Here is a 22,972-nt window from a genome sequence, read left to right as displayed (position 1 = left end):
TCTGGGCAGAGATGGAAAGAATTGGGAAGGCTGTGGGGGTGGGGGTGGGGAGGGCTTATCTTCATCAGTCTTTGACTTTGAGCTGGAAATTGCTGAACATCCTTTGAATTTGCTGAATTTTTGACCTGGGTCCTTTGAGGCAGCAGAATGTAGTGAGGTCAGATGGATCAAAGCTCTGACATTTACTGCCTCTGGCCTTGGGCAATGAAATTATCTGTCAAATTGTTTTCTTACCAAATGGAAGAAAATCTACCTCTGCTTTTTGTTGTGAGAGTTAGAAGAGATTAGGTCTGTCAGATGTGCCTGGAAAAGTATTGGGTACATAATATGTCCTCAGTAAATGTGTTTCTTTCCTTTTAGACTTCTTTGGCACAGGGGTCTTCTCCTGTTTGGGGTGGGGGCAGGGAGAGAGACTCTAAGTTGTTGCTAGTCATTAAGAGCTTAGTGTGAGTGAAGTTTGAAGGCTCTTTTAGGTCAGGAATGGAACAGGGAGAAAACATCTGGTATGTGGTCCTGGAGGAGGGGTGGCCAGCTGGGAGAGAGACCCATGGAGGAGGGGCGGGGGGGGGGTGCAGGTAGAGATTGCCCTGCAGGGAAAGCCCTGCAGGGATCTGAACTATCAGTTATTTGAAAGGTCCTGTTGCCTTGTTGTAGAAACTTGGCCTCAGCTTCTGTCCACCAGTGCTGAATAGAAACACGGAGACAAGAGTTTTGGGTGAAGGAGAAAAAGATAGCTTTTATTGCTTTGCCAGGCAAAGGAGGCCACAGCTGGCTAATACCTTAAAGACTGTCTACTCCATTGGGAAGACTTGTAGGGAGTTTTATAGTAAAAAGGAGAAAAATAGATTTTCAGATAGGAATCAGGATTGGGACAGACATGCATTCTTCTTCCTTTGGGGGAACATAAGTCATCAAAGCTGATGCCCTGCCATCTCGGCGTGATCGTGATGGTGGTATTCTGGTTTATTGCCTAGAATAACAGTACTTGCGAAAAGGGCATATTGATCAGAAATCAGAACAAACCAGGAAAGTTCCTAAAGAACATTATGTGCGAATAATCTTTAACCCACAGGCTTAATTGTGCTCATGGTCCCTATTATTTAGCTTATGGGTGATTGTGTTTAGGGTACAATTTATCTAGGGAGAAGGACAAGGAATTACTCTAAGCTGTTCAGTTTTAAAGTATTCATTTCTGAAAAAAGCATGAGGAATGTAACTTTTCTCTTAGGTGAATAAGATGCCTACGTCATTTTGCGTATCTCTTGAGAGGGAATGAGGATTCTGTCACAAGGCCGTATTATTGTTTCGTGACTGTTCCTCTTTTGTCTTTGCATCCCCTTCCTTACTCGATTACTTGGAACTCAGGGAAGGTCATGAAGGCTAAATCAGGCCCGTTTTCTAAAAATAAGAAATGGGGGACACAGAAAGGCTTTTCTGCCCAGAGGCCCCATGGGGCCCTGCTTGGTTACAGCTTCTGTGGACCTGAGCTCTCCATTTGTGCCCAGGGTTCTGTGCAGCATTATAATGTATGCCCCATGAGAGCAAAGTCTCTTTTTTTCTTATTTTCTGCTGATTATCCCTTTGTAGATGAAAGAAGATAGCCCTGAGTTTGCATGTCAGCATATGTGACTGACATTTCTATTTTCAAAGACTGTGAAATTTAGGATTTATTTGGAGGGTTTTGCTATCTGTGAAGAGATAATGTGGAGTCAATTCCAATGGATTGGTAACATTTATTATTCACAGAGAACTGACAGGAAAATAGCAAAAACTTAAACACACACATGCATGCACACACACAGAAAAGAAGAAAGGAATGAGAAATGAAGGAAGGAAGAAAGAAAAAGACAATTAAAAAAGGCCCCAACAAACACAAAATTCTTTAAGTATCAAAGCTGATCTTCATACCGATGAACTCACTAGGGGGCTTTCTGAAGTTTTTTTTTTATTATAGTTGATTTATAATGTTCTATCAATTTCTGCTGTACAGCAAAGTAATCCACTTATTATATATATTTTTTCTCACATTATCCTCAGTCATGTTGTATCACAAGTGATTAGTATAGTTCCCTGTGCTATACAGCAGGATCTCATTACTTATCCACTCCAAATGCAATAGTTTACATCTACTAACCCCAAACTCCCAGTCCTTCCCATTCCCTCTCCCTCCTCCTTGATAACCACAAAGCTGTTATCCAAGTCCATGAGTTTGTTTGTTTTCTGTAGATAGGTTCATTTGTGCCATATATTAGATTCTAGATATAAGTGATATGGTATTTGTCTTTCTCTTTCTGACTTACTTCACTTAGTATGAGAGTCTCTAGTTCTATCCATGTTGCTGCAAATGGCATTATTTCGTTATTTTTTATGGCTGAGTAGTATTCCATTGTGTGTGTGTGTGTGTGTGTGTGTGTGTGTGTGTGTATGTACACCATATCTTCTTAATCCATTCATTTGTTCATGGATGTTTAGGTTGTTTCCATGTCTTGGCTATTGTGAATAGTGCTGCAATGAAAATACAGCTGTATGTATCTTTTTCAATGACACTTTTGTCCAGGTCATATTTCTGGGTCACATGGTAGTTCTACGTGGTTTTCTGAGGTACCTCCCTACTGTTTTCCATACTGGTTGTACCAGTGTACTTTCTCAGCAACAAAGAAGGATTTTCTCCACACCCTCTCCTGCATTTGTTATTTGTTGACTTGTTATTTTTATTTTTACTTTGTCTTTTTGCCTTTTCTTGGGCCACTCCCGCGGCATATGGAGGTTCCCAGGATAGGGGTCTAATCGGAGCTGTAGCCACTGGCCTATGCCAGAGCCACAGCAACACAGGATCCAAGCTGCGTCTGCGACCTGCACCACAGCTCACAGAAATGCCAGATCCTTAACCCACTGAGCAGGCCAGGGATCGAACCCTCAACCTCATGGTTCTTAGTCGGATTCCTTAACCACTGCACCACGACGGGAACTCCTGTTGACTTTTTAATGATGGCCATTCTGACCAGTGTGAGGTGGTACCTCATAGTAGTTTTAATTTGCATTTCTCTAATAATTAGTGATGTTGAGCATTGTTTCACGTGCCCGTGGACCATCTGTATATCTTCTTTGGGGAAAAGATCTTTTACCCATTTTTCAATTGGGTTATTGTTTTTTGGCTGTTGAGTCGTATAAGTTGTTCGTGTATTATTATAGATTAAGCCTTTGTCAGTTGCATCCTTTGAAACTATTTTCTTCCATTCTGTAAGTTGTTAAAAAGGAATTTACCTGGATGAAATGAAAATAAACAGATCTGACTAGGAACCATGAGGTTGCGGGTTCGATCCCTGGCCTTGCTCAGTGGGTTAAGGATCTGGCATTGCTGTGAGCTATGGTGTACGTCGCAGATGAGGCTTGGATCTGGCGTTGCTGTGGCTCTGGCGTAGGCTGGCAGCAACAGCTCTGAATCGACCCCAAGCCTAGGAACCTCCATATGCTGTGGGTGCGGCTCTTAAAAAAAAAAAAAAAAAAAAAAAGCAAACAAAAAAACTCTTCTTGAATGCTCTCATTTCTTTTCAGCTGCACTTCTTGGAGTCCCTTGTAAAGCCTTGATATTGGGAGAGAGCAATTACAAAAAAACAACAACAACAACAAAAAAAACCAACTTGATAAAGTTGCTATAGAGATCCCAGGGTTCATCCATTTGAAACATGGCCAGTGTCAGTTCCTGTGATGTATGCCTGTCAGGATGGAAAGCATAGGATTAGTGGCTTTACATGTGTTCATAATCAAAGTATTTTTTTTTTTTTTTTGGTCTTTTTAGGGCACTCTCAGCATATGGAAGTCCCCAGGCTAGGGGTCAAATTGGACCTGCAGGTGCCAGCCTATGCTACAGCCACAGAAACTCCAGAGTCAAGCCACATCTGTAATTTACACCATAGCTCACAGCAATGCCGGATCCTTAACCCACTGAGAGAGGCCAGGGTTTGAACCTGAGTCTTCATGGATACTAGTAGGGTTTGTCACTACTGATACACAAGGGGAATAATCCAAGTATTGATGGAGAAGAGCACCCTTTCCCGGATAGCTTCTCATTTGGAGCTGTAATGTTGTCTTCCTGTCTAACCTGAGAGCCTGGACTAGAGGCAGCTCTCTCCTGAGATTTGTCAGCAAGAACTTTATAGATTTTTTTTCTTTTAAATAAAATTTAATTAGTAGTGTCACTGAGATCCTTTTGGTGAAAATCATAAAAATTTGTTTTTGGTGAGGATTAGTTATTGCTTAAAAAAGATGTACTTAGCAGAAATTGAATTCTTTTCCTCTCCTGCCAAATAACCTTATTGATTTCTTTTTCTGATGATAAAAGTGTTATATAATGTATATTCAGTTACAGAAAGAAAACACAGAAGGAAGCTTTCCATAACCTCACTATCAAAAATAAACATCCTTTAATTTTCTCATCCATATGTTTTCAGAAGTTTTATATATATATAAATATATATATTTATATATATATATGGAAAGAACATTTAAAATGTACACTGGGATCATATAATATCTTTTGTTGTCTTCTCATCCATTTCCACTAAAGGTGGATGTATTTCCTTAAAAATAAGGATAATTCAGCACATTTTTAATGGCTGCATAATATTTCATCATAAAGGATATAAGACATTCTCTTTAAAAAGTTTTTTCCATTGATTTCAATGTTTTTATAATTAAGGAAATATTTATCTAAATTTTCTTCTATTGATATTATGCCTTAAGAAACCATTTTCACCATTTAGTTTTTACGAGACAATGTTCTTAAAAGAACCCTATGCCTATCAGATGGTGTATCTTAGGTTTCATTTTTAGTGATAGAGAAAAAATAATAAGGAGGTGGAGGTGTGTGGAAAAGGAAAGGAAGGAAAATGTCAAAGCAATTCAATATGGTGAACGAGGCATTTAGATGCCTGCTGTCAGGCCCCCATTCTTAGCATTTGTGGAGTTAGGACAGATGTAAGTACCGATGGAAGCCCATGTACTCTAGTTTAAATATTTAAAAACTTTCAATTAAGCTAATAATCAAAAGTAACAAGAGGATAGGAGTTTCTCTGGTGGCCTAGCCATTAAGGACTCAGCATTGCCACTGCTGTGGCTTCAGTTTGATTCTGGCCCAGGAACTTCCACATGCCTCAGACATGAACAAAAAGCAACAGGGAGGTCACGTTGTGGCTCAGCAGTAATGAACCCGACTAGTATCTGTGAGGATGTGAGTTCAATCCCTGGCCTCCCTTAGTGGGTTGAGGTTCTGGTGTTGCCATGAGCCAGTGTATGTTGAAGAAGTGGCTTAGATTTGGCATTGCTATGCCTGTGTGTAGGCTGGCAGTTGTAGCTCCAATTCGACCCCTAGCCTGGCAACTTCCATATGCTGTGGGCATGGCCCTAAAAAGACAAACGAAAAAATCAAAAATGAGAATAATGTTCAATACTTTTACCTTTTCATATTTAGCTGAAAGGCCAGGTTTGAGGTTCAGGCAACCCCTGGAAGCAAGGATTTTAGGTTTCAAGGCTGTCCTGTAAGAGGGTGTGCACAGCCTTCCCTTGACCCTTGACCCTGTAGATTCCTCACTGTGAGGGGAGGGGTATTGCCAGAGGAGGTTGCTGCAGAACCTGGGGCCCAGAATGAAGTCTTCTGTTGCTCACATGTGAGTGTGGGTGTTGCCTGCTGATTTTTCCTTCTTTTGAAAAAAAAATTTGATTTAAATACATCAATACACATATGATGTAAAAGTTAAATGAGAAATCTGTAGAATAAACTGTTTACATATTCCTGAATCCTTCCCTTCCTTCTTCACTGTTAATAATTTGATGTATATCCTTATGGAGTTTTCTGGTCATTCATATAACATGATATACATATAGATATGTGCATATGTTTATATAAAATATATATCCACATATATGGTTTTAAAGTTTTAAATCATACTGGGCATATCATGCTGTAACTTTTGTTCACTTAATATCTATCTATTTATTTTTGTCTTTTTAGGGCCACACCCGTGATATGTGCAAGCTCCAGGCTAGGGGCAAATCAGAGCTGCAGCTACCAGCCTACGCCACAGCCCCAGCAACACCAGATCTAATCTGTGTCTGCGACCTACACCATAACTCACGGCAACAAAAGACAAAAAAAATGTCCGGTGGCATATAGAGGATCCCAGGTTAGGGTCAAATTGGAGCTATAGTGGTGGCCCTATGCCAGAGCCATAGCAATGCCGGATCGGAGCTGCATCTGCGACCTACACAGCAGCTCACGGCAACACCAGATCCTTAACCCACTGAGCAAGGCTAGGGACTGACCTGTGTCCTCATGGATACTAGTAGGGTTCGTTAACCACTGAGCCATGACAGGAACTCCATGTTTTAAGTCTTTGAAGGTTACCCATCCCATTCTCTTCTTAGAAATAACCACAATTAGGAGTTTCCTTTGTGGCTCAGCAGTTAAGGAACCCGACTAGGATCCATGAGGATTCGGGTTCGATTCCTGGCCTCCCTCAGTGGGTTAAGGATCCGGCATAGCCGTGAACTGTGGTGTAGGTTGCAGACGTGGCTTGGCTGTGGTGAGGCTGGCAGCTGTAGCTCTGATTTGACCCTTAGCCTGGGAATTTCCTGCCTCAGGTTCAGACCTAGAAATCAAAAAAAAAAAAAAAATCACCACTATTAAAAGTTGATTGAATTAGCAAAGGTTTGATTATTTTTGGAGGGAAGTGGTGGATACATTGGGATCCACTATATCATTCTATTTTCTTTTAGGTGCATTTGAAAATTTCCACAATAAGTTAAAATTTCTTGAAAACTACTACTTGTTATTTTTTTTAATTACTGAAAGCCTTTAGCTACCTTTTTAACTGGGAGAAGATGCTCTCACCACATTTGTGCTACTTTTATTTAAAGTCCAAGCTTCTGGCTTGGTCTTGAACTAAGCAAGCCCTGAGTCAAAGAGAGAGGGGCTAGTGCAAGCAGTGAATATATATGATCATTGAAAGACTTGTGTCTGGAAATCAGAATTGCCCATTGGCTGAGGTTCCTTTATAACAGTTTGATGTTTTCATCTGAAATAGGCTCAAGACAAGGCGTGCCCGTGGTGGGACTGGTGGTGGAAGGTGGTCCCAACGTCATCCTTTCGGTGTGGGAGACTGTGAAAGACAAAGACCCAGTGGTGGTGTGTGAGGGCACAGGCCGGGCCGCTGACCTCCTGGCCTTTACCCACAAGCACTTAGCAGACGAGGGGTGAGTTGTTGACTGTTCATTTCTGAAACTCCGCTGACTCCTTATTTTTCCATTTTAGTTCTTCCAGCTCTGCTTTCATGTGCGCTGGATATCCTTGGAGGAGAGACTGGAGTTCATTTTACAGTGGTTTTTGTATTTATAAAGCAACACCAAAATGCCCTCCAAAGATGCAAGTTACTCTCCTTATATGAAGAGTGGCCTGTCTCTTGCAAGGACCTCGAGCCTTGTTTCAGCTTAGAGAAAAAACATCCAGGGGCAGTGAGGGCAGAGACTGCTGTGGCCCCAGATCACCTTCAAATTCAGTTGCTGTTTGTAGAAATAGCAGAAATTTGGGAAATAGACATTCTGACATTTTTTTGTAGCATAAGATGTACTTGCTTGAGTTTTCGTTGTTGTTGTTTTTGTTTTTTTAGGGCTACACTCATGGCATATGGAAGTTCCCAGGCCAGGGGTCGAATTGGAGCTGTAGCCACTGGCCTATGCCACAGTCACAGCAATGCCAGATCTGAGCCATGTCTGTGACCTACACCACAGTTCATGGCAATGCTGGATCCTTAACCCACTGAGCGAGGCCAGGAATCAAACCTGCATCTTCATGGATACTGGTTGGGCTCATTACCACTGAGCCACAACTGAATTCTTCGAGGTTTTAATTCTTTCTCTTTTTCAAAACAATATGGTAGTTTTTTTCTAGCCATCCCTATACTCAGTGTTACTCTTCCAATTTCAGAAGCATGATATTTCTATTGTGCAAGTACAATTACAAACTGAAATGACCTCACTAATTTATTTAATAAACATTCATTTGTAGCTTATGTTATAATTGTTCTCTGATGGCTTTTCCCTTACAGTTTCTCTCCCCTTTCAGTCCTCAGCCTCTGCTCCACCCTCTAACCCCTTCCTGTTCTTTTAAATCGCTCTCTTTCCTTAGGGTATCCTAAATGAGTGATTCTTGAACCTTTTGGAGTTTTAGCTTCTTTAAGAATTATGATGCTTGGAGTTCCTGTCGTGGCTCAGTGGTTAACGAATCTGACTAGGAACCATGAGGTTGCGGATTTGGTCTCTGGCCTTGCTCAGTGGGTTAAGGATCTGGTGTTGCTGTGAGCTGTGGTGTAGGTTGCAGAGGAGGCTCAAATCCCAAGTTGCTGTGACTCTGGCGCAGGCTCGGCAGCTCCGATTAGACCCCTAGCCTGGGAACCTCCTTTTGCTGCAGGAGCAGCCCTAGCTAGGAAAGGCAAAAAGAGAAAAAAAAGAATGATGCTCATAACTTCTGGCAATTTCACAGACCCCTGGAAATATATGAGATTGAGAACCCTGCCCCAAGGGCGTCCTTCTCAGGAGCATGGCAGATCAGCCCATTCTCCCTTTCTTTCTTTTTTCTTTTTCTTTTTTTTTTCTGTCTTTTTAAGGCTGTACCTGCTGCATATGGAGGATCCCAGGCTAGGAGTCTAACCACAGCTGTAGCCTCTGGCCTACACCACGGCCACAGCAACGCAGGATCTGAGCCCTGTCTGCGACCTACACCATAGCTCACAGCAACACCAGATCCATAATCCACCGAGCGAAGCCAGGGATCGAACCTGCAATGGCTTCATTCCTAGTTGGATTCGTTTCCGACGCACCACGACGGGAACTCCTATTCTCCCTTTCTATTCAGCCTTTTCCTGGTGGTGCTGCTTTACTTTGCTTCCCATGCATTTGTCTTTTGGCAGAACTGTCCATAGAAACCTAGGTTGGAAGGAACAGCTGCAGGGATGTTGTACTTATGTTGATATTTCTGGCTCATCTCCCTCTCTGCGTTGTGTCCAGTCACTACCATTCCTCTCTCCCCTAGGACCCTGCGCCCTCAGGTGAAGGAGGAGATCATCTGCATGATTCAGAACACTTTCAACTTTAGTCTTAAACAGTCTAAGCACCTTTTCCAAATTCTAATGGAGTGTATGGTGCACAGGGATTCTGTGAGTATGATGAGTTGATGACTCAACCGATGTAAAAAACGCGGCTGTCTAACAACTCTGATATTTATTTTCACTTTTTTTTTTTCATTTTTACCTTGATATTATATATAACTCCACAGAACTTGACCCTGACGTTGATGAAACTTGGCTTCTTGTTCCTTCCTCCTCACCCCCACCCCACCCCCCCGCCTCCCACCATTCTTCAAATTCCTGGTACCTGGGCGAAAGCACTTAGATAATATAACAATATTACAGAAAAGTGATCAAATTGAGTGAAAATGACACATAAATATTTTAGGAGGGAAAAGGAACAGTTCCATGTCTCACATAGTCTGTGGGCTTAGATGAACATATCAGAGTAACTTCAGTATATCCTACAGGAGGTCACTGGAGATGTAGTGGATCGTGGAAATGTGAGAATATACTCTCAGAAGAAGGAAGCTACAGACTATGGGCTAGGAATATGATACAGATTCAAGAAAAGATTTTAGTGTTTTAGGGTACTTTGGTCAAAATTTTTTGTCACTGACTTGGATGATATATATATAACTTAGCTGACAGTTATAGTAAATATAGCAAGCATGTTATGATTCATAGTGATTTTCCCAGATCATACAAGATTTTGGTAATTCTAATGCACCTGGACTCAAAAAAAAAAACGGATTGAAGAAGTTCAGTCTAGACTGAGCATGGCTAAAGGGATGTGAAAAACCCTTGGGGATTTTAGTTGACCTAATAACAAGACAAATAACAACCATGTCTACAATTAGCAATGTGCTTTCAGTGTGTATCTTTTCAACTGAAATAGCTCCATGAGTGGCAGTGATTTTTTATTTTACTTTCAGAGATTATGAAGCTAAAGCCTAGAGAATTTAAGCGATTTGGCCAGAGTTATACATTTATGAAATAGGAGAACTGAAACTTGTACTCAACAATTGAAATCGTGTGCACGGTTTATGTTTCCCACACTAAGTCAGTAGGTTGAGAAAAGGACATGTTAAATAGATCACCCTTATATTTACCTCTTCCTTTCATCGAAGAGAGTGACCAAGAAGCGGTGTAATAATCAAGAGGGAGCAAGAAGAGGCAACTAAGGGTTTTCAGGTTATAGAAATTAGGTTCTCAGCTCCTACACAGTTGAGGGTTGATTATATTCATGCATATGAAGGGGCTGTTAGGTCAAGGGTGTGAATTATAGAAGCATAATTTTTCTATCCTTATGAGACTTTAGAGATTATTTAGTTCCTCTCGTCTTGTGGTTTAGGAACCTGAGATGCAGTGGCTTTAAGATATAACCAGAACTGACTAGTTAGTGGCCTCTCTGGGGCTAGAACTTTGCAATCTTGGCTCTTTTTTGTTGAACAGCTCCCTCTACCATGTAATGTATTTTCATCCGAAAAGACTGAGAAACATTCATTAATAGCAGGAGAGCTTTTGTAATCATAAATAATGTCCTTATTTGTTTTTTTAAAAAAATCAGTTGCACTCCAGGAGGCACTGGGCACTTTGACACTGTGAGGGTGTCTGTTCCATCCATTGTACTTGTTCACTGGGTACATTGTAATTGCCTCACTTATTTTACGACAAATCCTTAAGGATTCATTTCTCATTACAAAGCAAAAGTCTTAGTTCTAAAGCTTTGTGAACAGAAGGATCTCATATCATATCCATTCAAAATAAGAAGTAGTTTTTGTTTGTTTTTTTATTTTGCTTTTTAGGGCCACACCCTCGGCATATGGAAGTTCCCAGGCTCGGGGTCAAATCAGAGCTATAGCCACTGGCCTATGCCACAGCCACAGCAACACTACATCTGAGCTGCGTCTGCGACCTACACCACAGCTCACAACAACACCGGATCCTTAACCCACTGAGCAAGGCCAGGGATCGAACCCGAAACCTCATGGTTCCTAGTCAGATTCTTTTCTGCTGCGCCATAACAGGAACTCCAGGAATAGTTTTCTTTACATGAGAAATTAACACTGAGTTTCTTTTCATTATAGCATGTGAATAGTAAGTCAATATAGTAATATTCTTTCACATATATTTTCTCTAGGATACCTAAAATTTTTCTTTTTTTTTTTTGTTCCTGCATGTATATAATTCTTCATTACTCTACTTAAAAGTTTTTTCTCTTTTATTAGTAAAAACATTTCTAGCTTTATAATTTTGACATTGACGAAGAATTTTTTCCTTGATTTATTAGCTCAAGAGTATTTACTTTTGAAAGCATTTCTTCGCCAGTTTCCAAAATGTATGAATTTGTTTTTCATCTGTTTTAGATTATCATATTTGATGCTGATTCTGAGGAGTCACAGGACCTTGATTTAGCAATCCTAACAGCTCTGCTAAAGCGTGAGTGTCTAAATAAGTTTACAGTTTTTCCTCTTTTTCTCTACATTCCATGGCACTTTGTGCTTTTTATGTTGATATTTTAAACAGAATATGTGATTGCTTTTTTCTACCCTAGGCACAAATTTATCAGCATCAGAACAATTAAATCTGGCAATGGCTTGGGACAGGATGGACATTGCCAAGAAACATATCCTAATTCATGGACAACATTGGAAGGTATAATGAAAATGAAGTTATTTGTAAGACATGTTGTGTGTTTAGTTTGTTAGGAGGGGCAAAAGATTAAATTGGAGGAAAGATAGACTGGTTTGGGGAGGGGTGAGGGTAGCGTCTCTGAGGCTGGGTGCCCAGGGATAGCGAAGATGCTTATCTATTTTGCCTCCCTCAAAACAAGCTACTTAGAAATTCTGACATTGTAGGCTTGGGCTTTGCAGTAGGGTGATCTGGCTCCCATTTGTTGGGGGGCCTGGGAGGTTAGTATATTTCTTACTTTCTCCTGTACTAGTTGCAGTACCAGAAAGGAATCCTCTAATCCTCTGTCTCAAAAGTTGCTGCTACTGTTAGGGAAGTTAATACGAGAAGATGCCAGGAAGGTCCCAACATTAGCCATTTATGCTGCCAGAATTCTGTGGCATAAATTTGTTCAGCTCTGGACTTTTTTCCATTTTCAGCTTTTTAGGGACTGCTAAGCCAATTACCACTTGACCACCGGCTTTCCAGCTTCTAAAATGTTTCACTTTTGACCTCCTTGTTCTTGTGGATTCATTTCTTTTCTTTTTTTTTTTTTTTAAATCTATTTACTATAATTTTAGTGGAGTTTTAGGTAGGCATAAAAAGTATATGGGTGTATTTAATTTGCCATTTTACCTGGAAGTCAAGTATAGTTTGAATGGGAACATGCCAAGTTACCAAAAAAAAAAAAAAAAAAAAAAAAAAGGAGAAACCAAGAATTTTTTTTTAGAATTTTATTAAACTCAAACATTAATATGGGAAGCATCGAGATCTTTACCATAGTCAATCTTCCCATCTGATAACAGATTTATTCAAGATGTCTTTTATGCCTTCAGTTTACTTTTTGTTACATCTTTTCCTTTTTAGGGCCACACCCGAGGCATATGGAAGTTCCCAGGCGAGGGGGTGAATCAGAGCTACAGCTGCCAGTCTGCGCCACAACCACAGCAACAAGGGATCAAAGCCACATCTGCAAACTACACCACAGCTGAAGGCAATGCTGGATCCTTAACTCACTGAGCTAGGCCAGGGATTGAACCCATATCCTCATTGTTGCTAATTATATTTGTTTCTGCTGCGCCACAATGGGAATGCCCTTCTTTTTGTTACATCTTTAGGTTGGTCCTGGACATTTCTCAGCGAGATTGTATTTTATGGTTATTTTATCTGTATAGTTTTGAGTTCAAATACATGTAATTCTTTAGTTATTTATACTTTCTTAATTGTCTCTGTGTTTCATTTATTTCTGCCCTCTGAAGCCTGGCTCACTGGAACAAGCAATGTTAGATGCTTTAGTGATGGATCGGGTGGATTTTGTGAAGCTCTTAATAGAATATGGAGTGAACCTCCATCGCTTTCTTACCATCTCTCGACTGGAAGAGCTCTATAATACAGTGAGTACTGAAACATTCCATCAGTTACCACCTTAAGCTTTCTTTATTAATTAGCTTATGATTTAGCTTTAGCTATATCTTGAATATTCAAGTCTCCTTAAATATTCAGGTATAAAGATAGCCTATAGAGAGACAGCCTTTTCAACCATAGTAGAAACATTCCTACTAAATCTATTTTATCCTATGGTCATTTTTGTGTTTTCCACTTTAATTAAGTATACAGAATAGAAGCATGAAGTAATTTAATAAAAAGGGTAGTAGTACCATAGTTTAAGCCAGGGATGTAAATAAGAACAATTGCTTTATTGAGCAATTAGAAGCATCTCAACCTAAGGCCATGGTTAAAATTCCGTTCGTGCAGCTTTCCCATGACAACCCTTTATTGAAACTAGACTGGCTTACTCATTGTAAAAACACCAGTTGCTGAAGCCATGCACCTCTCTGAAGATATGTGTCCTTGCCGTTGAATCTTACCCTTTCTTCAAAGCCCTATTCAAGTCCTGTCTTCTCGATTACTCCAGAACAGTCATCTGCTCCTATAATACACATTATTCACCACTCTTTTTAGTGTATACCTATTTATATTGTTGGTTATTTTTGGTGTAAAAGGGTCCTCACTCTCTTTTACGAGATTGTAAAACCTCTATGAAGAAAGTATTTATATTCTTCATTGAATCCCTCAGTAGCTTGTATGAACAGGTTGAGTGTTCAATAAATATTTGTTAATGGAATGTAATTGTGTGATTTATATATAATAAAGGATGGTTATAGATTTGTTAAAATTTATTCCTGCCTCTTGCTATGTAAAGTTAATTAAAGCCTTACTACCTAGATAGATATGTCTTGCATTGAAAAATATCTTCATCTAATTATATCGTCTCTTGGGAAGGAACTTGCTTAGAATTAATTTGGCTTAAGCTTCATTACTGAAGTTGAAGAAAATTTTCAGTGTTCTGGATTATGATGCATTCTGAAACAAAGTGTGTTTTTCCTCCCTAACACATGGTAATTAAAAGGTAATTAAAATTCTTATTTTTGTTCTTCATTATAGAAACAAGGACCAACTAATATGCTCTTGCATCATCTTGTCCGAGATGTAAAACAGGTAACCTAATTATGAAGGTGTTAAAATTCTTGTATTGTCTTAGCTTTGTGGTGAAGTGTTAGCAATTTTTTCTTTGTAGTATGAGAATTGAATTAGCTAGCAAATTACCTGCACTCCTCACCCATGACTCTGAATAATTTCATCACTAAACCACGCTCATATTTTTCCTTCTTTTTATTATTATTATTTTTTATTATTTTTTTATAATTTATTTTTTTTCCCACTGTACAGCAAGGGGATCAAGTTATCCTTACATGTATACCATCTTTTTTTTCCCCCACCCTTTGTTCTGTTGCAATATTAGTATCTAGACGTAGTTCTCAATGCTACTCAGCAGGATCTCCTTGTAAATCTATTCCAAGTTGTGTCTGATAAGCCCAGGCTCCTGATCCCTCCCACTCCCTCCTTCTCCCATCAGGCAGCCACAAGTCTATTTTCCAAGTCCATGATTTTCTTTTCTGTGGAGATAATTTATTTGTGCTGGATATTAGATTCCAGTTATAAGTGATATCATATGGTATTTGTCTTTGACTTTCTGGCTCATTTCACTCAGGATGAGATTCTCTAGTTCCATCCATGTTGCTGCAAATGGCATTATGTCATTCTTTTTTATGGCTGAGTAGTATTCCATTGTGTATATATACCACATCTTCCGAATCCAATCATCTGTCGATGGACATTTGGGTTGTTTCCATGTCCTTATTTGCTTTGTATTTTTAAAGATTTGACCTACCAAGTAAGGGGCATTAGCCAATAATTATTTTCTGTTATAAAAGATCTACTGGAGACATAGAAACTTCCAAGGAGAATTTTAGCTCAACATGATACAATAGTATTGCCAATGATGATAATAATACCTGCTGAAAATAGAGAAACTTCCTGGTTCTCTTGTCTTTATTGAAGGATTTTATGTGATTTCCTTTGTTTTTGTTATTGGTCTAGCTCTGAGTGGTCACTTGGGCACTCTCATTTCTATGAATCTAAGCACTGTTCTAGGGAGCCAGGGTGGATCCCTCTGCTCTGTACCTTTGCTTGTATTTTGTTCATGGTGTTCTCATTGAACTTCTAGTTAAATCAGAACTAAAATCATCTGATCCCCATTACTTACCAAAACTTTGCAACTCTGACAGACGTTTATGCCTTAATTCCTTCTCTTTTAATTTTTTTCCTTCTCTTTTAATTACCAAGAAACTTCTCTTAATTACACCTGCTGAAAACTGGGAGTATTGTTTTTTTGTCATTGTGATTAAGATCCATCTGCAGCACATTTTAAAAAATTCTTCTGTCATTTTTTTTGAAGTCTAGTATCTTTTTTGATGTTTTATTTAATTTTTATACTTTTTTGAATTTTAAAAATTTATTTATTTATATTTTAAGTCTGGTATCTTGATGGAGAAATTGTGGCCTTTCTGATTACTAAGTGGAAGAGCCAAGGTGAAAGGATTGTGGAGGAAGACATTTAGTTGGCAAATTAGTCATAAACAAAACTGCACATGCTGATGTAAATTGAGTTTGCATTGACTGAAGCTAAGTGAAAATGATTTTCCTTAGATTATTTCCTTCAACTCTCATTCTATCACAGTAAGCTGAAGAAAAAGGAATGAAACAGTTAAATATGCTTTTAGCTAGCAGCAAATAAGAACATTATTTGTGTTTCTTGAAAAAAGTAAATTGTGAATGTGAAAAAGAGAAATTCTTTACATTTATTTATATGTGTAACCATCTTTCTTTTTTCATATTTTCAGGTTTTATTGAAGCATAGTTGATTTATAATGTTTGATAATTTCTGCTGTATAGCAAAGTGATTCAGTTATACATACATTCATTCTCTTTTAGATTCTTTTCTCAAATATATTATCACAGAATATTGCATAGAGTTCTCTGTGCTGTATTTATATATGTAAATGTCGTTCTTGTTCAAAGCTTTGTGAACATTATTCACAATCTGTTCATGTTATTTTGCTTTGTTTTATTTTATTTTATTTTACTTTTTTAGAGTCACATCTGCAGCATATGGAAGCTCCAATCTAGGGGTTGAATCAGAGCTACAGCTGCAGGCCTACAATACATCAGCCACAGCAATAGGGGATCCAGGGTGTGTCTACGACCTACACTGAAGCCCACGGCAATGCCAGACCCTTAACACACTGATTGAGGCCAGGGATAAAACTTGCATCCTCATGAATCCTAGTCAGTTTTGTTATAGCTGAACCATGACAGGAACTCTGGAGATAATTTTCATTTAGACTCAGACCTGTGTACTGTGTACATAATCTGCTGCTCATGCTTCCTACCAACCATAAAATTTGGTCATGGTTTGAGAGCTCATTTTGTTCTGCCGTTTCACTTTCCTTATTTCTATTTGTTTTACTTCCTTCATATTCTTATTTTGTGTATGATGTAGTACAAAGTGTTACAGCCATTTCAACAGAGAGAGGGGCTGAAGATTTAACTTAATGTTAATTTTGGATCCTCCACTATACCTCCAGTGATTATACTTTTGTTGTAGCAGTTCTATCATTTCCAGTTAAAAACAATCTTTTTTTTTTGGCCACACTCTAGGTTTGTGGAAGTTCCCAGGCCAGGGATCAAACCCACACCACAGCAGCAGCCCAAGCAGTGACAACGCTGGATCCTTAACCCACTGCACCACAAGGGAACTCCTAAAAACAATCTTTTATATTCTCTTTAAATATTATTCTAAAGCGTATGTTTTCATGAGAGAGAGAGAGAGAAATTAAAAGAGAGCGAATGAGCTCTTTTAAGCAGACATTCCGTGTCTATGACACTAAAAACATATCAAGGCTAAGTATTTTTTTTCCTGTCTGAACAAGCAAGTTGTATCAACAGCTGGCCATATTTGTCGATTACTTTGTAAAGATGATTGAAGGGCGTGTCTCTCATTGCAGTTGATTTGGTTATGTTCTAGTGACATGGCAAAAAAGAACAAGAGAACTAACAGTTATAATTTATTACATGTTTTTGTTTCAGCATACCCTTCTCCCAGTCTACAGAATAACATTGATTGACATTGGACTGGTAATAGAATACCTCATTGGTGGAGCATATCGCAGTAGCTACACTAGAAAAAAATTCAGAGCCCTGTACAACAACCTCTACAGAAAACATAAGGTAATGTAATTGAAAAGTACTCTAGTAAAATTAAGGATTACTAAGAGTTATACTTTAAGAAATTTGGCTTGGAAGATTAGATGGGAAGAGTGTCCAACATGGACATTTTATTTATTGGCATTTACTGAATATCTGATACATGGAAATTACTGTGCTAGATGCTGGCATGGTGGCCTGAGATGGACATAAAGGTTGGAAGTTTAGAAACTCTTAGAGGAAACAGATTTATGAATAACTAGTCACAATACAAAACAGGATATAAAATGTGCCATACTGACATAGAAGTATGTGGTGAGAAATGTTATAGAGAGAAATGATCAGTTCTTTTTCTTTTGAAAATACAGAAGTGAAAAGCTTAATGGGGTTAGCTCTATAAACTCATAATAGCTTGTAGCCTGGAGATGACACACTTGGAACAATTGTGTAGGGGTTATATTGGAAGATGCATGCAGAAGTACCATGTAAAAATACATATTTCGCATGTATTATTTTCCATAGTAGTTTTGAAAATCTAGTGATGTAAAATTAGAGTTGCTGTTTCGTCAATTAGCAGAGAAAACATTTCTTGTTTCTAAAATTACCATTGGCAATCAGCAAACTGAAGAGCCTGTTTCTTATCAGGAGATAAGGGAAATGTTAGAAAAGGTAGTTGGCATTTTTGGTTGAGAGGAGAGCAGGAACACAGGCACAGTACCGGGGACATCAGGGTGCGGTGTTACAGCGACAAGGGACAAGGAGTTCCCGAAGGTTGTGAGGGATGACACTGGAACAATACTTTGGGATAAGATCACATGAAAAGTCTGGAATAACAGGCTACTTTTGACTCTCATTTGTAAAAAATGAGGTGAAGTGAAAACCCAGCATAGCTTTAGGAGATGAGAAAACCAAACAGAATGAAACCCCACTCTCAGAGAGAAAAGGTTCTTCATTATAGGGTTGCCTTGAGGTATCAGCTCCTTCATGTAAACAAAATTGGCCTTACTGCGAGGTTACCAGTGGCAGGTTTAGGACTTGGCCTCGATGCAGTCCAGTGGGGAGCACCCTAGGCCGGTCCCCCTATTACCCTCTCTAGAAATGGGTACGAAATTCCCTATTTCTCTTGATTCTTTTCTAGTGAAGAAATACAGAGTTTATTGTGTTTGGTAATAAATTAGATAGCAACAGTTAGGAATACATGGTTTGGAGTCAGAAAGATTTGGACTGACTCTTACTTCTGCTCATCAGTGGCTGTGTGAAAAACGTAACCTCTCTGTATCAGTTTCATCATCTATAAAATGGGAATAATATTATAATACCCCTTTTATAAATTTATCACAAGGGTTAAATAAAATAATACCTGGAAAATAATACCATATTACTGGTATTAAAGGGTATAGAGTTACTTAATAGTAATAGTCATTATGATTATTACAAGTGATGCTATGAGTTGTGTTTCACATAATAATGATAATTTGAGTATTATCTTTAAAAATCTGGATCATATCACTTCTATGTCTAATTTATACCTGTAAAACAAACTGTAAATAAATAAAGTAATTCAAAGCCTACGGTTTATATCATGTATTTTTATGTCAGTCCCTTTAAGAATGCTTTCTTTTGTTTTTGTTTCTCATTGATGAAAGGTTCATGCTGACAAGCAATTAATTACATTGTTATCGGGCCAAGCCCCTGGAATTCCAGTAGTGATATATAACACCCGGAGAAATTCCGTAACTTTCTAACTTAAGCTTAACCTTGGAACCGTGAATGGGAAACTTTTCTTATCAGAACTGTGAATCTTTATTGCCTGTTCTGAACTTGTTCCAGATATAGAACATCTATCGATTCTAATGGAATTTCCACATAGAAAAGGAATGCAGATATATAATAGGGAACAAAAGAACATGTTCTTTAAGATGCTAGAAAATAAATGTGTTTAGTAAGAAGGAGAATCATGAGAGGCCCCTGTTGGATAAGTAATTACGAATCACTGATGAGATACAGAACCATTGGATATTTGGTAGGCTACAATACCGTATTTACTTGTATTGTTGTCTAGAAATACAGTGCTGATTGTTACCACTATAATCATCTTTTTCCCTTTTTATTTCAAAAATGAAATAAATGTCAGCAAGTGACCACTTTTGCTCAAAGCCTTTCCCAGCCGCCTCTTCACCGGAGACACCGCTCAGGAAATAGAAATGAATCTACAGAAAGCACACTGCATTCCCAGTTCATTAGAACTGCCCAGCCTTACAAAGTCAAGGTACCACTTTTTATTTATTTATTTATTTATTTATTTACTTATTTTTGTCTTTTCTAGGGCCACACCCTCAGCCTGTGGAGGTTCCCAGGCTATTGGTCTAATCAGAGCTGTTGTTGCCGGCCTAAGCCACAGCCACAGCAATGTGGGATCTGAGTCGTGTCTGCGACCTACACCATAGCCCACGGCAATGCCACATCCTTAGCCCACTGAGCAAGGCCAGGGATCAAACCTGCAACCTCATGGTTCCTAGTCGGATTCATTAACCCCTGAGCCACGATGGGAACTCCACCACTTTATTTTTAGATTTGAAAATAAAATTGTTCTTGTAGATTGAGATCTTTGCTTCATTTAAAGTTTGAGAGTGGGGGACACAAAGAGAGGGACCATTTACAAGTACCATAAATGAGAAGGTGTATGTTTGTTCTCTAGCAGTGGTGATGTACAAACGCCCAGGACAGGCAACTAAATGATTGCTGGGGCTGGCACTTCAGGCTTTCTTCCTTGTTCCCACTTCTGCTATGTTCAGATGATCATTCAGGAAGGCTCCATGGGGTGGTACTAAATGGAACCATTAGCCCAACATTGCACCCTCATCCCTCTTTCCCCAATGCTAATTGGAGGTGACTGTTTCTTTGTTTTTTCCATCTTCTTTTTTTTTTTAATTTGTTTTAAAAGCTTTATTGTAGTTAATTTTCAGTGTTGTGATAATTTCTGCTACACAACAAAGTGATTCAGTTATACATGTACACACATTCATTCTCTTTCAGATTCTTTTCCCACATGTATTAGCACTGAATATTGGGTAGAGTTCCTTGTGTTATACAGCGGGTCCCCCTTGGCCAGTCATTCCACATAACTCAGTGTGCATATGCCAATCCCAAACCCCCAGTCCATGCCTCCCTTCTACCCACATGTCCCCTTTGGTAGCCATAAGTTTTTCAAAGTCTGTGAATCTGTTTCTGTTCTGAAATAAGTTCATTTGTATACTTTTTTTTAGCTTCCACATGTAATTGATATCATATGATGTTTGTCTTTCATTGTCTAAATTCACTTATCATTAGTATGATAATTTATAAGTCTATCCATGTTGCTGCGTATGGCATGATTTCATTCTTTTTTATGGCTGAGCAATAATCCATTGTATATATGTACCACATCTTCTTTATCCATTCCTTGGAATCTTCTTTTTTCTTCTTTGAGGCTTTTTTGAAACCAATTGCAGCCCAATTACAGTATGATAATTATAGCGTGTGTGTGTGTGTGTGTGTGTGTGTGTGTGTACTTATGTGTGTGTGTTTGTGTGAATGAGCAGTGTTATGTCCCCTTCCCTGTACTACCTCAATCCCACTTTCCTTTGGGGAATGAATGCTTTTGTTCAAGAGTTTCCATACAAATTGTTCCTATGTTGGCTGAAATAGGTTTGCTTTTCATAGCTCTTAGAATGAAAAGATACTTCATAAAACTACCCTTGGTCCTCATCAATGACATGAATTCCCTTTATTTATAGAAGTAAAGGAAGCTTATTATAATTTTTGCTATGTTACCCTTTAATTAAAAAGAATAATTTTTAAATCTTATTATTTGCCAGACATTATTTTGGACATTTGGTTGAATTTGAGCTGCAGGTGTGTTGGAGAAGATATTAATGATGATTGAGAAATGGCTCCACCCTCCCAAAGTAATAACCACAGTGCAGTATGATGAGCATGGAAATAGAGACACCTATAGAATGATATAGGAGACTCTGGGGAGTTAGAAAATGAGTTTTGAGATGAGTGTTGAAGGGTGGGTTTACCAGGTAGAGAATAGGATTTCATCATTATCTGTTATCACTAGAGGAATAGAGTCAGAATAAAGGAGAGCAAAATTAAAACCAGTCTATTTGGATGAATGTTGGCAATACTAGTGACTCTTTTTTTCTAAGAGAAAAATAATGAATCTATATGTAAGATGAGGCTAGAGGTTTTGAATTGTTCCCATTTATCCAGTATGTTTTTTTAAGCCCATTTCCATGAAAAATTGAAAATTGTCATATAGTTAGTGGCTGTATTCCAAAGGTATGGTGTTTTAACTTGGGCTAAGTGAACTTAAGGCATCTCAGCCTAGAGATCCTGGAACTATTGGATACAAAAAGAAGAAGATTAATAAAAGGGCAAAATTTTGGTTTCTGGTTTATAAAGTTCTATATTATGTCCATCTCTTTTCAGTGATTTAAAAATATTTCTAATATACCTGATGTGTTTCATCAGATAGATCATCCTGCATCTGATTATTGGGAAACCTATTCCTTTTTTATATTCTGACAGGAAAAGTCTGTAGCCCTTCATAAGTCAAAGAAGAAGTCAAAAGAAGAACAAAATGTATCGGATGACTCTGAGTCTACTGGCTTTATTTATCCTTACAATGACCTGCTGGTGTGGGCTGTGCTCATGAAAAGGCAGAAGATGGCCATGTTCTTCTGGCAGCATGGAGAGGAGGCCACGGTCAAGGCAGTGATTGCTTGTATACTCTACCGAGCAATGGCCCGCGAAGCCAAGGAGAGCAACATGGTGGATGATGCCTCAGAAGAGCTGAAAAATTACTCAAAGTAGGAGTTTTCTTTTCACTTGATATTAAACATCAACAGTTCTTAAAATGGTTAGACACATTTATCTCCCTCACCTTAGAACTTGTCAGACAAGTAGACTTGGAACCATGTGTTTCATAGACTCTTTCATAAATAAAAGTCTTGATGAATAAGGGGAAGAGAAGTGGGCTTCAAGTCAGGAGTCTTGGGTTCTAGTCCTAGTTCAGCTTCTCGCTAATTGTCAAGTCACTTGACCAGATTTCAGAACTTTCTTAACTGGAGTGATTTTGAAAGTCCCTGCTAGCTCTCAAACTCTTTGATACCATTATATCAATACTTTGTTGTTGGAGTTCCCGTCATGGCTCAGCGGTTAACAAACCTGACTAACATCCAGGAGGATGCAGGTTGGATACCTGGCCTTGCTCAGTGGGTTAAGATCCAGTGTTGGCTGTGAACTGTGGTGTAGGTTGCAGACACATCTCGGATCCTGCATTGCTGGTGGCTGTGGTGTAGGCCAATGGCTGCAGCTCCGATTCGATCCCTAGCCTGGGAAACTCCATATGCCGTGAATGCAGCCCTAAAAAAAAAAAAAAAATTGTTTACTTTAAGTACCTCTCAGGCAGGAAAACAAATAAATATATTATGTATTAAATTACCAGAGAGTGATAGTGGAATATAGAAAAGTTAGACATGTTTGACTTTCTGATTAAAGCATTATAGAAGTAGGGAAGGAAGGGA

At 38.7% G+C, this 22,972-nt stretch overlaps 1 protein-coding gene across 15 annotated transcripts in view; it reads left to right on the top strand.

Annotated features, from left to right (window-relative positions):
- The window catches only part of TRPM6 (transient receptor potential cation channel subfamily M member 6), a 228,844-nt gene that overhangs the window by 131,590 nt on the left and 74,282 nt on the right, over positions 1-22,972 (top strand). For all 15 annotated transcript variants that reach the window (XR_014822855.1, XR_014822850.1, XR_014822858.1 and 12 more), the window contains 9 exons: positions 7,083-7,251; positions 9,086-9,209; positions 11,489-11,561; positions 11,677-11,777; positions 13,052-13,186; positions 14,238-14,291; positions 17,283-17,423; positions 19,534-19,668; positions 21,975-22,255. Coding sequence is in view for 10 of the 15 variants with exons in the window: in XM_084987940.1 (XP_084844066.1) it covers positions 7,083-7,251; positions 9,086-9,209; positions 11,489-11,561; positions 11,677-11,777; positions 13,052-13,186; positions 14,238-14,291; positions 17,283-17,423; positions 19,534-19,668; positions 21,975-22,255 (1,213 nt within the window). In the remaining 5 variants the exon portion in view is untranslated. The remainder of the gene's footprint in view (positions 1-7,082; positions 7,252-9,085; positions 9,210-11,488; positions 11,562-11,676; positions 11,778-13,051; positions 13,187-14,237; positions 14,292-17,282; positions 17,424-19,533; positions 19,669-21,974; positions 22,256-22,972) is intronic.

The sequence above is a fragment of the Sus scrofa genome, chromosome 1 (assembly GCF_054392235.1).
Source record: "Sus scrofa isolate SSC_HxYL_T2T_F1_AM1 chromosome 1, Sscrofa_HxYL_maternal_Yorkshire_Landrace_v2.0, whole genome shotgun sequence".
NCBI classification, from domain to species: Eukaryota; Metazoa; Chordata; class Mammalia; order Artiodactyla; family Suidae; genus Sus; species Sus scrofa.
The sequence above is the reverse complement of the archived record's forward strand: the minus strand, read 5'-3'. Positions and strand labels throughout refer to the sequence as shown.